We start from the raw sequence: 16,168 nt of genomic DNA on the forward strand, positions 1-16,168 counted from the left end.
TGCTCGCCTACGTTTCGGCAAGGGGACTTGTCTTCGTCTGGGCAAAGCGTTCATCATTGGCGGTGTTTGATTAGGGTCACCCCTCCGGGGAAGAAGGCTTGGTGAGGGGGAGGAGGGTGTGAAATGGGAATGGCGTTAGGATGGAGAAGATACCGGGCAGAGAAACCAGAACAGGACGCGTACAGAAGAGTAGAAATTCACACCGACGACGCTGCACAAATGAGGAGGGGGAATCTTGTCCAGGCATGATGGCTGCTAAAGTTGATTAGCCGGTTTACCTGTCAGAACCATGAAATGAAAAGGCCAGCGCAGCAGACAGGAGTCCGTAGGTTTTGAGCGTGGAGAGATAGCGGGCGTCGGTTTTGAGAGGCTGCGTGTCCAGCTGCGACAGGTGGCTTGGTAAGACTGGCTGCATTGACCTGAACAACTCAGATAAGGGCATTAGGCAGCATGGCGGAACGAAATAACAAAAAAATATCACAAAGGAAAAAGAGAAAACAGAGAAAGCATGAAAGGATGAAAAGAAGGGGGGGGGGAAGAAATGCGGAAGGCAAGAGATCCTGAGAAGTGGTGGAAAAAAAAGCAGGGCGCAAGGTAAAAATAAAATTCAACACAGAAGAAGTAAAAATAAATAAAAAGTCATTAATGGGATACGGCACGGGTCGCGGTGGAAGGTAGAGTGAAGGAAAATATTAAGCGGCGTATGAAATGCTGGTAAATTCTCTATCTGCAAGACCTGTTTCTAAAATGGCGCCTGTGCCGGAATAAACCTCTGGGATTTCAAGTTTCCTCTGGATATGTTAATCCCTACCGTTTGCAAGGTTAAAAATTTGTGGATTAGGAATGCCTCTCTGAATTTTCTGTCCCTTGAATATTTGAAGCCTGATTGCAGAATTAACAGTTTAAGCGCATAGAACTTGTGACTGCGTTGATTAAAACATTCCGTCTCCGCCTTCTGTAGGTTCCTTGCTATGTCACCTCAAAGATAGTTTTGTCAGGCGCCTATTGATTTCCCAGATTCTCATACACAGTGTTTCTGACAAGAGGAGCATTGAAGAATGGAGATCACATTGGATGGCCCACAGTTAAAGCTAGTATTTGTATCGACGCTGAAGTAGCTTGCCATGCTTCTAACAGTAGTGTTTTAAATGCTTGCATGTCGAGAGCATGGGTTTACGGTCTGCCGGAGTTTCTTATCAAGCCTAGCCTGTACTAAGATGTGTTCCAGGTTTGTGTTGCGTCTGTGTGTTACCCTTGGTGCACCGGGGAATATTTTCTTGAGACGATCGTTGCCAGTTAAGATAGGGTGGCATTTCCGCAGAATATTGTTTATGTTCGGAAGGACGTTGAAGTATCTTGTTTTAAGTGCAGGAGGCCGCTGACAGTTTGGCTTTTTTTTTTCGTTTTTTTAGGTACCTCGCCTCGTTTTAGAGTTTTCTCATTAAGAGAGCTCTGAGAATTGGTCCTACCGATTGGGGGGATTTTTAATAAGTGGAGGTGTTTGAAGTAGTTGTCATCGGAACATATTGTAACGTGGCGGCCAGCCGAAAAATGAGGCGTGATGAACCATGAGCAAGAGATGATTTAATGGCCGCTGGCCTAGCGCGAGCGCTCCGTCCCGCGCCACTGCCAGCTTCGTCTTGATCACACTACCCGGGGCCTCCGAGCGATCGTCCCGATTGGTGACGAACAGACGCGCGAAATGGCGATGGTCTTGAGTGGAGGGTTAAACAGTATATACAAGATGGTGCAGTGCTGGCCGCCACAGTGGATGAGATGATCGAAAGATGAGTCCCGGTCCACGAAGCATCCGGGCCGGAGGGTGCCAGGAGCTGACGGCCGAGGTCCTTGGACGCACCGGACGGCAGGGGCAGGGGGGCGGTGCCTTCACGTGTGGGTCTTGGGTCTTGGGTCGGTGGGGTCTTGGGTCATCGTGTCTTGTGGTCCGGGCGGGGTACGGGGCTGGGGTGAGCGGCGAGGTCGGTTCAGGTCGGGCGGGCTGGGGCATGGCCGGGCGGCGCGGACCAGGCACTCACGACCGACGCCCACGGCAGGCGCAGGACACCGAATCTCCGGGACCAGGATGGCGATGAAGGGACCCCAGCACCTCACACCAAATGTAACGTGGCGGCCAGCCGAAGAATGAGGCGTGATGAACCATGAGCAAGAGATGATTTAATGGCCGCTGGCCTATAGCGCGAGCGCTCCGTCCCGCGCCACTGCGAGCTTCGTCTTCGTCACAATATTATTCTCAGGCGCGTCACCACTTTTACAAAAAGCCTTGCTTGCAGTGTCTTTGATGAAGGCGAATGAAATCAAAGTATTGCTGTCCGTCAGTAGGTTTCCTGTAGGGTGTGGTTTTAAGCTGGCTATTTTCTAAGGGGATGGTAGCGTCGAGAAAATTGAGTTATAGAGTAATGAACGGTAAATTGATGCTAGAGTGGAACGAAATAAAGTTCGAGACGAATGATTTTAAGGGTCTCAGATCCGGGCTCCCATACTCTGAAAATGCCGTCTATGTAACGCAGGCACACGAGCGGTTTTTCTGAAAAGGAGTTAAGAAGTTTAGGCTGTAGAAGCCCCAAAAATTGTTTGCACAAGTCGGTGCGAAGGGGGTGCTCGATTTGCTCTAAATATTTGAAGGAAATGAGAAGAATCGAACTAGGAATCGATGTCAGCAGCCATAGAAACCACAGAGCACAGGGAAAAATTTCAGATTTTCTCCTTTTTAAATAATATATATATATATATATATATATATATATATATATATATATATATATATATATATATATATAGCGAAGTATACGCTTCGTTAAAGGAAACATATTTATTAAACTCGACGTTTCGATCGGAAGACCGATCTTCTTCAGGAGTGATTTTACATTGTGAATGCCTCCCCTTTTATAGGGGCGGGCACAGAACAGGTAAGTGGGAAACACAAAGCACATAGCAGAAAAATTTTTCTGCTATGTGCTTTGTGTTTCCCACTTACCTGTTCTGTGCCCGCCCCTATAAAAGGGGAGGCATTCACAATGTAAAATCACTCCTGAAGAAGATCGGTCTTCCTATCGAAACGTCGAGTTTAATAAATATGTTTCCTTTAACGAAGCGTATACTTCGCTATATATTCTTATAAGCAGTCTAGTACTTCACGCTTTCGCTACACACACATATATATATATATATATATATATATATATATATATATATATATATATATATATATATATATATATATATATATATATATATGAGATAAATCACCAGAAATTGACAAACAAAACAGGGTTTACTTCACGACGTTTCGGCTGGAGGACCAGCCTTTTTCGAATGTATTACAGTATTCGAAACAAGCAGCTTTTATAGCATCTGCGAGGTACAGGAAAAAGCATAAAGCACAAATACAAACAATGGTGGTGGGGGGGGGGGATGAAAGAAGGAAAGAAAAGAATCGGTTACAATTTGAAAAGGCGATCCCCTAACGTGGATGCAGGTGTTCAGAAGGAGGGAAGGACAGAAAATAAAAGCGGGGGAAAGGAAAATTACTTTCCCCGCCCCCAGATGGCTTTCTTAGAAAGACAGGGGAGTGCCCCTGGAGGTGTTGTTCATTACCCCATGTCGGTGTCAAGCGCGATGCGCTTGACAGTTGCACAGCGAGGAGGCAACATCATTCCAAACGCATTTCTGCGACGCTATGCTGAAACTCTGGCTAAATTCCTTGTAATAATTTTTCGCGCTTCAATCTCAATAGGTAAAATACCTGATGACTGGAGGACAGCCCGAATTGTTCCCGTTTATAAAAAAGGAGACCGTCTTCTCTTGCAGAACTACCGCCCCATATCATTGACGTCCCCGTGCTGTAAACTATTAGAGCATATAGTTGCACATTGTATGAACGAATTTTTAGAAAAAAATCGCGTGCTAACTAGCTTCCAGCACGGGTTCAGAAAAGGATTCTCGACGGTAACACAGCTAATTACAGTAATAAATTCATTTGCTTCTTGTATAGATAATAAAGGCCAAATCGATGCAATATTTTTAGATTTTAGCAAGGCATTTGATAAAGTTCCTCATGATAAACTAATTTTTAAAATGAAAGAAATTGGCATTCCTGGTATTTTAGTGACATGGATTACTGCATACTTAAAAGAGCGCAAACAGTTTGTTGAAGTGGGTGGACAACGTTCGGGCTCTCTTCCAGTTTCATCCGGTGTTCCCCAAGGAAGTGTTTTGGGTCCTCTGCTTTTCCTTTTGTATGTCAATGATATTGTTCAAGTTGTTAACCCACCAGTGCATATTCGATTGTTTGCTGACGATTGCATTCTATACCGAGAAGTTACAAATAAGGAGGATCAAAGTGACCTGGACAGTGCCTTGAACAACGTTTTTGAATGGTGCGACCGATGGGGCATGGTTCTGAATGCTGACAAAAGTGTATATATGCCGATAACCCGAAAAACCATACTTCATAGCTACACATATAAATTGGGCTCTCTCCCTCTTCAACAAGTATCCAACTACAAATACCTAGGAGTAACAATAAGTAGCAATCTATCGTGGAACTTGCACATAAACAATATCTGCTCTGCGGCATTTAGAAAATTGTGCTGCTTAAGACATAAACTAAAAAATGCTCCTTCTAAAATTAAGCTACTTTGTTATTCTTCAATAATTAGACCTAAAATCGAATATGCATGCATAGTGTGGGACCCGTATACTAAATCTAACGTAAAAAATCTGGAGAGAATACAGAGAAGAGCTGTCAGGTTTATCTTTAATAAATATGCAAGGTCTGACTCCCCCACCACTTTAATGGAGATTAATAAAATTGAACTACTTGAACATCGGCGAAGAAAGCTTAGGTTAGAATTTATTTCTCTTTTATTACATAACAAACTTGGTTTGGATCCCTCATCATACTTAACGCCGGCACCAACCAGACAAACTCGTCAACAGCATCCCAGTTCTCTAACCCCTATATTCGCTAGAACAGACACTTACAAGTTTTCGTTTTTTCCACGCACAATAACAGATTGGAATGAGCTAGTTAAACCATTATCCCAAGAGTTTTAACCAATTATTTTTTCTATATTGTGTTGTTCTTTTTTGAAATGTTGCGTTTTTTTTTTGTCTCTTGATTGACTTTGTTCGCCCACCCTGCTTGGACTCAGTGTCCGCAGTATTTTGTAAATAAATAAATAAATAAATAAATAAATATATATATATATATATATATATATATATATATATATATATATATATATAAGTTAACTAAAAGCAGGAACATCGCTTCATATCGAAACATTCATTAGGTCGACGTTCCGGCCAGAAGGGGCTTAAAGGGTCAGTCTACTCACTGAGATCAGTGCATAAATAATGGCATATTCTGGTAGTTGGCACCCTATAACATCAATAACGAGGGGTCTGCGCCCGGTTTAGGCAGGAATTTATATTTTATTTCGGTGTTAAACGTCGCGCAAAAAAGCATGGTGGCGACCCCAAACGTTCAGTTTGTTCAAGAAAGTGGTAGTCTTTTTTTGTAGAAGCATAAGTGAATATACTACGTACCATTTGTATGCCCCAATGTCCGAGAAACGCACGTTTTGTTCTAGTAAACTGTAGAAGGCGTACCGCTCGCTTTTTCTATAAATCACATGAATATTTATAGTTACACGTACGCAAAACGCAGGCACATTCCCACTTTTAGTTCAGCGTATGCTAGCAGAGACGCAAAAATAAACTTAGCTATAGTGGCGCCATCTGGTCGTCAGGACGGAAACCATTGCTGTAAACAAACCGACTCTCCACTTAAGCCTAGGAGCTGCAGAATCGTCACTCTAATTATTAAAATAAAGCAAATTTACCTCTTGTATGTTTTCTTATAGGCGAGATGAGACGAAGCGAAAGACAGGCGCCCCATTTATGGCCAGTGAACGCACTGAAAAAGGCAGCAACAACGAGAATTCAGTCCGAAGCGAGAGGTCCGGCTTCGACGGGCGCCGCCATGTTTGTCGCCGCGCGGCGGAAATCCAGATGGTTGCCAGATGAGACTACCATCCCATACAGATGTGTTCCCACATTAATAAATTCTATTTTAAAATGTTCTACCGCACTCCTTGGCATCACAGCTGGCTAAACGGTAATTTGAGTAAAGAGCTATCGGTTGCCGCAAAGAAAATATGGTCGATAAAATTCAGTAGACTGACCCTTTAAGTGGGTGCCACAAGATGATGCTAAGAATGGGGAATCAAGAAGTAAATTTACCGGAAGAGCACTTTTGTACTCGTTAAATTGCCGCATCTGTAATTTATACGCTCATTATTACTCATGCACTCTTTTGAGACCGCTCTGGATTCGATAGACGCGCCTTTATTCAGCTGCAAACGTTGAACCGTCGTACTATAGTGAAATCGTCCCCCTCTCGCACCCCATATGCGTGGGTTCGATTCGCGCCTAGACCAAAATCTTTTTTTGTTTTGCTTCATTGATGGTTCGTGCCGTTTTTGGATTATGTATTGAATTATGAATTGGCTTGTTGGATGGTTATGAATTGCATTGCGGATTGGTGAAAGCGTGACGCATCCTGTCCACGCCACTCATGAGCCATGACAGGCGTTCGCCTCAAAGACGCGGCGAACCAGATCTGCGTGAGACCAATGACAAACTGCTTTTCGTTGTATGGCGCGCCTTAGAGTATTTATTAAGCTCCTGTTAATTAGTTAACAAGGCGAAGTTAATTATGCAGAACTTTTAGTACTCACAACACGGTCAGCTGCATTTTGTTAAGTTGTAAAAGGGGTTAGAAAACAACGTATGAAGTTTTTTTGTTTACAAATTATTTCGCACTTGGCATTTTTTCTACCATTTAAGAAAGCCCGCGAAATATAAAGTGAAACCAGATGATTGTGCTTTAGCGCTACCTTATTGTGCCGCTGCCCGACGTGTTGTGAATGAGTAAAGCCTTCACGCCCTCTCGAAGTGAGAGGCTGACGCCGCTTTCAGCATGGGCTTGAAAGTACGTCAGCACATCTGCCCGGAACGTGGAAAGCACTCGCTATAGTCGTAGGCACGGCACCGACAGCTAATTCAGCCGGAGCTTTCATGGGGCCATCCCACAAACAAAGCAAAAAAAGGAAAGGAAAGCACTGAAGTCAAGTAGTTCAAGTTGACCTTCGTTTTCTTTATTTACATCATTCGAAGCCCGTCGAACTGAGCAGCGGCCGCTAACATGGGCAAGGTCAGCGCGCGCGTTTTGCTTATTGAAAACACAAGAGGGAGCGCTGGATTATGGCAGCGCATGACAGCAGTCACGTGGTTTTTCATACTTCGTGGGCTTTCTTTAAATGCCGGAAAAAACAACGTAGTAGACACATTGCCACAAAAAATTGGATCGGTTGATACTTAACCGCCTCTACAACTTATCTAAAGGCACGTGACCCTAAGATTAATATTAAAAACTATGTGTGATGAGTCGTTGCTTACTTTGTAATTAGCAGAATTTTTAAACTATTGTGAGGACCTCCAAACGAGGAGAAACAATGTGCCATTGGTGTCCCCCAGCTCCGGTGTGCAGCTTTTTTCAATCCTAGGAAGAATTAATCTGAAATTGCTTTTATACATCTTAGTGTGAATAGGCATGGGCTTAGTCGAGGTCCCGTGACCATTTATTTTTCTATAACATTTTTAAATGTGGTGGGTATGTGGGATTTAACGTCTAGAAACGACACATCGGCCTTCGAGGGATGCCAGAGACTATGGCTATTGATTGATTTCGATCACCTGGACCTCCATGAGCGGACACAAAACAGCATCCACGAAGTTTCGCACTTCCCCTCCACCAAAATACTCCTCCGTGGGAGTTTTTGATCGCACGACCTTCTCACCAGCAGCAAGGACGCCAAAGTCAGTTCGGTCCCGCGGAGGCTAATTTTTATACGAAACGGAAAAATGTGTTCACTTATACTGCTGGACCTTCGACAAGAAAAGCAGCACTTTCTTTGGAAAAAATTTGTATATCATACGAAAGTGGCAAAATTACTATTTAGTTTTCGCGAAGCTGCGAGTTTGGATACGCGGTGAACGAAGCATGAAATAGTGTCCAGCCTTAATATTTCTTCATTAATTTTATGCAAATGTTTTTGTTCCAAGTCTTGCGAACAATTTTTGCACTCATGTAATTTCGCAGCCAAAAATCGGAAGCGTGGATGAAAGCTTGCAGGATGAACACAGTTACCGCCAGTGATGGGACAAGGTGGAGTATGAAATTCAAGCTCAAAGTGTTCTTCACTATTGCCGCGATTCTTTGTACTGTTTGTTCAGCCTCAAAACCTCCAACACGCGGCTTTATTGTTGTCTTTTTGACGCAAGATGCGGCCAGACTTAACTAAACGAGGCCAGGCGCAACCGCTTTCACAATGTGCTACTTGATTTTGGTGCCATATCTCGGAGGTTCTTTGCCAGCTTTAAACTGTGTTAAGGTGTTGCACTAACGAACACACTTTCGGGTTCTAGTCATATATCAGATCAGTTACTAATAAAACAATTGTGGTTTATAAAGCGGAATCCTCAAACGGCTCCGGTTGAAACAAGGTTGGTAGCCTATAACACTTTTATTAGGTCCAAACTAGAATATGGGGCGGTAATTTGGGACCCCCATACTAAAAAGACACCAATCAGTTGGGGCGCATACAAAGGAAAGCTATTTGGTTTATATTCAGCAAATATAAACGGCTAGATTCCTCCTCGCTTTTTATGGCGCAGCACGGTATCCGTCCGTTAGAGGTTCGCAGAAAGTTTAACAGGTTAAGTTTTTTGCAGAGATTAATTACAGGTAAGCTAAACATAGACTCATGCAATTGTATAAAGAAATATAGACCTCGAGGAACCAGACACACTTTTAATAATAACCTAGTCCTAATTTTTACGAGAACGGAAGCATTTAAACACAGTTTTTTTACAAGAACTATTGCAGACTGGAACTGCTTACCGGCTAGAGTAAATTATTCGAATAATTTTGCAAAGCAGCTTGCAGATGATCTCATGTAAGTTTTACTTGTGTACTCATTTGAAGTATCCGCCGTGGTTTCCTCCAAGTTTTTATTTTTGTGTACTTTTGGTTTTGGGCATAATGTCTGACGTATCAATCTGGCAGCTTGCTCTTGTGTATCGTCCCACTCCTGTTTGGGCCGAAAAGGCTTGCAGTATTTGTAAATGAAAAATAAAAATAATAAATAGTTTCTTTTTCAAGCCTTTTCGGTGCCTTTCTGATCGACGGTAGACTGCCGTCACCACTGCGTGATAGGTGGAGGAGCTTGCCTGCAGTTCTGCTATGCACCCCAAGATGGACCCTTCTACATAAGCAACGGCCCTTGTGTTTCGACAGCCTTGTGGGCCCCCGATATTCTGTGGCCAACTCCATTATGAAGTCGAAGAATGGCTCGATATTATCGGCTCTGAGGCCACGCCGAACGCCTGAGACGACGATGCCCAGCTCCGAAACGTTTATTCTGCATTGGATGGCTTATTGGATTGGATGGTTTATTCTGCACTGGATCAAGACTGATGAGGGAAGACAGCGTGCACAGATGTAAAATTGACGGAAGGAGATGAGATACGTAAAAAAAATAGAGAGTTGAAAGACGAGGTTGTGGGGTTGAGTAGAGGAGGCATGAAGGAGAATTAAAATTTTAGAATAAAGTAGTATAAAAAAGAATGGCTTACAAGAAGAAGCCGGTCACTCATCATTGGCGGAAAGAAGAAATGTGAAAAAGTAGGAAAAATAAAAATATGGATGGCTTTTAAGGTAAAACGGTTTGTGAGGTAAACAAGCAAATTGAGTTTGATCCCAGACGAGACCGGTGGGCTGCCTGCATGAATCTTGCAGCGATGTTTGAGGTTAGGGCGTATTATTCGGCGGTCCTGGTTTTCTGGTGTAGAGAGCGGAAGTGATTTACTTAGGACGAGGCAAGTCGGGCTGCTGTTGCCAGAGCTTTCAGTAATCTATTGTGAAGCGCTCCGAGGACTCTGAGGGGGATAGCGTTCCAGTTGAGCGCGCCGGATGGGTTGGTGGGCTTTCTGAGGACGGAGTTGTAGGGAGTCTCTGACCTCTGAAATTGCGAAGGGCTATCCGGATCCTCGTCTGTGTGGGTTTCAACAAAGCTGCAAGGAAGTACGATATGCGTTCGCGTTCACAAAGATATGGGAAGTTACTCTGTACTGGTGTCACCTCTGCTTTACCGAACTCGTGACTATTTAGTGGAGGTGTTTGGACAGGAAGGCCCGAAAAAGCGACAGGGAAGCGCTTTGATGGACCTTGTTTTGCGTTTTTCTCGTGTTTTTTTACCGGCGTACATGTTTGCGCCCGTTGCGCTCTTCTCTGTGCCGGTGCAAGTAGAAGCCCGACGATTACAGCGTGCGCCGATGATGTCGGTGGGCATTTGTAGCTCCTTAAGAAGCGGGGCAGGGGCTGTCGAAGGGCTGTGAAGCGTATTGCTAGCGCCGTGGGCTTACTCACGTGATGTATGCGCTTACAGGCGTATCAGTATAAACTGTACGATGTCAGGAATCACTTAATGCTGGTGATACATAATCGATGTATAAGGTAGGGGGCATAGTGGTACTCAGAAAAGAATAGCACACTGATCCATCATCTACGGTTAAAGAGCAGAGAGCTCCAGCGTGCTTTCTAAAATCTCCGCTTACTCGGGCGGTGCCATATTTATCGGCAGCGTCTACAGCTGTGAAGTTGTCGGACGCCATTCCGAACATAAACAAACACTGTGCCCTAAAAACACGGCAGCAGTGTGACTTTGCAAACCACTGCGCTTTGTAGACCCCGGCGTGACCGCGCAAGAGGTACCTTTGCTGCTTGTAATGGTACCGCGTTGAAGCGCAGCACTTCACCTGCCAGCCGGGACGCATGAATATGTGTCTCCGCTCACAGAGCACGCTGCAGCAAATTGGCAAATGAATTGCTAAAGGAAATATACGAGATCGTGAATCTGAAATTCGATGAAAACAGTTAACAAGTGCGACAGAAATCGATGTGCACAAATAATTATGCCGAGGCTGTCGGTGATTGCCCCTGTTGTTAATACTTTTATATCATAAATATGGAATGAATGTCCTAAGAAAATAAACTAGAGTATAATGTCTCGTACAAAAACGCGCAATGGTCGCAGGTTAGTCGCGGCCGGGGTCACAATATGCTGACGATATTGTACAGCTAGCGGATAGCTATGAAGATCTGCAGTCTGTGGTCAAAATTTATCCGGACGAAAGAGATGCTGTAGGATTTAATTTTAGCGCAGTTTTCTCAGGTTTGATGATATTCCACGATTCCACCGAGGAGGTGATTACGATAGAAGTCTAAGAGGTACCAAAATCGACAAGATACAAATATCTTACGATGTGGGTAGAGAAACGGCGCTTATACATGAAAAATTATAAAAATACTGCTAGGGTGAAAGGGTGAAGAGATGCGGCAATAATGAAGCGTGAGCATTAGGGGGTATTGCAGGTATGAAGTACTGAGAGGTATTGGGGAAGGAATAATGATGCAGGCTCACTTTTGCGAATACAGTTTTTTGTCCAAGAGCGGAAGCTCACTAGAGGATAGAAATAAATCAGAGCGCTGTTAGCAGATTAGCACTAGCTGCCCGTAAAAAAATTTGAAATGAGGTAGCACAGGGCGACATTGGTTGAGCATCGTTGAAAGCTCTGGAAGCTCAGGGTAAAATATCCTGGGAAGAACATCTGTTGAAATTGGACGACAACAGGTAGGCACTTAATGTGCTTAAATTCCTGTGTAGAAAGAGTGTGGACTCACAGCGGTGGAAAGGGACCAGAAAACTATCCGGGAAGTATGCAGGAAACCACGACGAAGAAATAACGAGCTATGAAAGGCAAGTCTCAAATGCACCGGGTAGGAGCCGGATTAAACAAAAACGAAGACTGTAAGCATGTATGGAAATTGGAAAAGGGAAATAAAAAAAGGAGTCTATGATAACTCAAAAGGGAACGCCCTGCTGTTTCACGTGACGTCAGAGCCTCTTGGAACGCGAGGCTACGAAATGAAATGTAACCAATAAATGACGCATCCGCAGTGTGTGTTAAGGCCGTAGAAACAAACTTGTTTTACAATAATGTGGCAGTAGTCATGCAGATGTCGATACGGCTCATCCGCTCACCGAAAGGTCAAGATTTTAAAGATAAGAAAAGAAATGTGAATTAATGGGTGCTGCCCATGAACAAAGAGCGATTGGAAGATTGGCGATTAAAAAGCAGGGCGATGAAATCAAGTTTATGGACAGTAAGGACACACGAAATGAATATGAGAAATTAGTATCGCAGGAGGTCCCAGTGTTAAAACACTGTCAGGGGGACCTCCTAATGAGAAGGAACCTAGTATAAATAAACTCCTGGGCAGCGGTCGCTAGTTGCTGTCTCATGAGTATACAGTGGGCTCAATAATATTGACATCGGTAGCAAGTAAACGCAAATGACATGCGTTCGAAGCATAGCAAGAAGCGAAATGAGTGGATACATAAGCATACAAGTTAACAATTAAAATTAATCAATGAAAATGTGCACAGAACTTGCGTTTAAGGAAATGCCATAAGGGAGTAATTTCTCATTGTCATCCGCCCGAGCGCAGCCATAGGGCTACAAAGGAAAGCTATACAGCTTACTCAGAAACTTCGTACTTAGAGAAAAATTCGTCCTGGTCTTGGACGAATCTACGCCACCTTGGGGGATTCCCCTAAACATTCGACGAAGGAAATGTCATGAGTTCATATCTGATACGGTCACGTATGACCGATTGGTGAAAGAAATACAGAGAAGAGAAACGGCGCATGGTGGGGGACCTGCCCCATACCAGTCGAACACCGGCCGCACGCGGCACACTATTGCTTCTGAGCGCCAGCTAGTATAGCCGCACGAATTAGCGCAGGAGCGTGTTTGGGGCGAGTTGTGCGCTTCGGCGGTGTACAAAATTTTGAACTAGAAGAATTACAGCATCGAGATTACTGAAAGTAACGCTTATGAGTAGGTTGTTTCTGTTTTAGGTGCCTGAATAGGGGATATTGTAGGTAAACAATCTTTTGAGCCAGCTGGTTGAATAAGTCAGTCAGTCTCCGTCGCAAGACGTCTTACGGTATGTACCGGACACAGTATTCCCTTCGCCACGTGTCCATCAGAGTTTTGCTCCGCTTAGTGTGTCCGCGCATATCGAGCGGTGTTCTTTTATTCAGCATGCCTTCTTGGAATAAACTATGAGTGCAGGGTCGATCCGCGTGTATGGCCTCCTGATGCAAACGTGCATTTTGCGCTGCAGTTGTGTCTGAAGTGACTAGGATGGTACAGTAACTTCAAGGCCATTAAACAGTGTCGGGTGCCCCAAAATGTCAACTACTGGCACGCGGGATTTAGCGAACATTTTTTTTTTATCAATAGGTGTCCAGGAAGCCTTTCAAATGAAATGAAAAGGAAACCTATGACAAAAGCCGCCAATTTATGGTAGGATGAAGGAAAAAAAACCTCGCATAGAATGGCAGATTGCTAGTGTGTTACATGCATATATACCAAATAATAAGAGTGTGTTGCGTGCATTGACTGGTTGCATTACTGCGTCATAATCACAGACTTGCTCATTCAGCAGCTGATTCCAAGGTCAGGTGTCTACGTCGGTCCTGGCACTTGTACTTCGACGGAGGCGAAACATAAAAGCGTTCGTGTGCTGTAAAAGAACACAAGAACTTAAAAGAAAAATAGGTGGCTTAAACTTATGCGTAACCCTCGAATGTGCAGTCCCTCAGAGGCAATGAGTCTATAAGGTATGAAAAAGACCAAAGTTTTATGAGGTGTAACGTTTTCATAATCGTTATGTTATGGAGCACGACGCCACATTGCCAATGGTGCGATCACCGTTCCACCGTTCCTAGTTTCCTGCTATTTGGCTCATCGCTACCTTCATCGGCATCAGACGTGGTCTTCACCTCCCATTGCCAGACATGGATCAACCCGTGTATTGGACGCAACAGCCATACCTTCTGACCGAACAGGGTGATAATCAATTTTTCGGCTGGCAACAGCGGTCACTCGCCACCTGCGATACTGCTATCGGTGCCGGCCACACGGAATATAAACAATTGCCGAGGACGCCCCTCTGGGGCATGACGCCGCATTGGCAATGGAGCGCTCACTGTTCCTGCTGCTCCAGGTCTGTTACTTTGACCACTGCACTTGTCTAAAAAGCCAAAATCGCTGTCTGTTTATAGTGTCATGCTCCAGAGAGTGGTTATTTGCCTTTGAAACGTGTGGAAACCGTGTGCGGCATTGCTTAAGTAGCCTACTCCTAATTCTTTCCGTTGACGTGGAAACTAATCCCGGACCTAATTCATACAATGTACTCACTACTGTGCTGGAAACTGTGCAAAGGATTGAGTCAGGCCAAGATGGAATTTGAAGTGATCTGAGGGAGCTGAACCAGTGGCAAGTGTCAGTAGATATTGAACTGAAGCAATTGTGGGCTAGGCTTCGCGCCGTTGTACTTGACGTTGCAAACTCAAGCAACGATCACTCCTCAGCTGATACTGCTGGCGCTGCTTCCAGCGCAATCTCAGATCATCTTAGAACTGAATCGCGTTGTAATGATGCGGGAAACCGCCTTCTACGGAATAAGTTGCTTTTTTTTTTCGGCATGGAAGACAATATTTCTGAGACGTGGTCAAGTGCGGAAACAAAGGTCGTGTAGCTATGCAAGTATAATCTGCACATTACTTTTAATCCATCGCAAACAGAACGGGTAAACCACACTGGAAAATACAATATTGAAAAATGTAGGCCAGTGTTCGAAAAATTCGCGTTCTAAAAAGAGAAACAGCAGGTCATTGTGAACGATCCCAAGGTTAAAGGAACCGACTTTGCGGTGCGCGAAGATTTTTCATTTCACACACGACTGGCCCGAAAAAAGTTTGTAGAATTCACCAAACCGAAAAAGGTTCTATAAGCTTAATTTCGATAAGCTGATCATAAGTTACAGCGTGTATGTGTACGACGCCGCGTACGACGCCGTAACTCTGTGTTCAGGATAGGAAAGGTGTAACCCGGCGGCCCGTGTCATTAGAAAAGAAAACTGATGCCTTATCGGTATACCATTTCACATTCCCAGCTCTCTTTATGCTGTGATTCTTACATTTTAGTACTAAAAGAAACGTGGTTGCGTGATAAGATTATGGACAATGAAGTCCTGCCTGATCTGCATAACTTCACTATCTTTCGTAAAGATAGGAGCGACAAAAAAGGAGGTGGGGTGCTGATTTCAGTAAAAAAAAAATGTCTTTTCCAATTGATATTCCCACTCAGAAATTTTATGGGTCCGTGTCACATCACGATCTTCTAAAAACCTTCTTGGAGTCCGTTAAAGGCCACAAGATGGTCCTCAGTCACTTGTCTCCTATTAACATGTTGACATTGCTGAAATAAAAACTAAATTTCCAAAAACAAGTATTTGCCTGCATGGCGACTTCAGCTACCCCGAAATTGACTGGACTAGCCTAAGCCCTCGAACACGCGACGGCACTAAATTTCTTGAAATAACTCTTCATTTCTCGTCGGTACAACTAGCTGATCAGCCTACCCAAGGAAGCAACACGCTCGACCTCGTCTTCGCGTCAGTTCCAGAAAGTATTAGTGCTATTTCCTGTTCTGAGGGATTTAGTGATCATGCGCTGATAATTTTCAAGATTTCCATGCCCTCGTGCGCACGTGCCTTCACACATAAGCGTTTTTTCATTTATAACCGTACGGACTTGAATGCAATTAATCTTGGCTAGCGAATTTCTTGTGATACATACCTGCCGACATTTCATCAGCGTTCGGTCAATGACAACTGGCTTCTGTTTAAACATCACTTACCGGAATTTGTACAGTCCCACATACCATTACACCCCTTTCGCTTGTACTCGTCTAAACCATGGTTTAACCGGATGTTGCGGGCACTAAAAAGGAATAAAAAACGACTTTCCAAAGCTGTCAAATGCCATAGCACACCGGCATCATGACAAAAACACAGACTGCCGAGAAAGTACTGCAGTGCCGTTATTAAAGCGAAGTTCAAATATTACTTCCAAGACCCCCAATCGCTTATGACGCACAACCCCAA

General features: G+C 44.0%; 1 protein-coding gene across 1 annotated transcript in view; it reads left to right on the forward strand.

Moving 5' to 3' along the window:
* Positions 1-16,168, forward strand: part of LOC149361094 (protein O-mannosyl-transferase TMTC1-like) — a 261,151-nt gene that overhangs the window by 129,211 nt on the left and 115,772 nt on the right. Inside the window, exon 4 of the mRNA XM_089572587.1 lies at positions 16,036-16,044. Coding sequence (XP_089428713.1) covers positions 16,036-16,044 — 9 coding nt within the window. The remainder of the gene's footprint in view (positions 1-16,035; positions 16,045-16,168) is intronic.

This window comes from Amblyomma mixtum, chromosome 2 (assembly GCF_055824585.1).
Source record: "Amblyomma mixtum isolate Tamu chromosome 2, ASM5582458v1, whole genome shotgun sequence".
Taxonomy (NCBI): Eukaryota; Metazoa; Arthropoda; class Arachnida; order Ixodida; family Ixodidae; genus Amblyomma; species Amblyomma mixtum.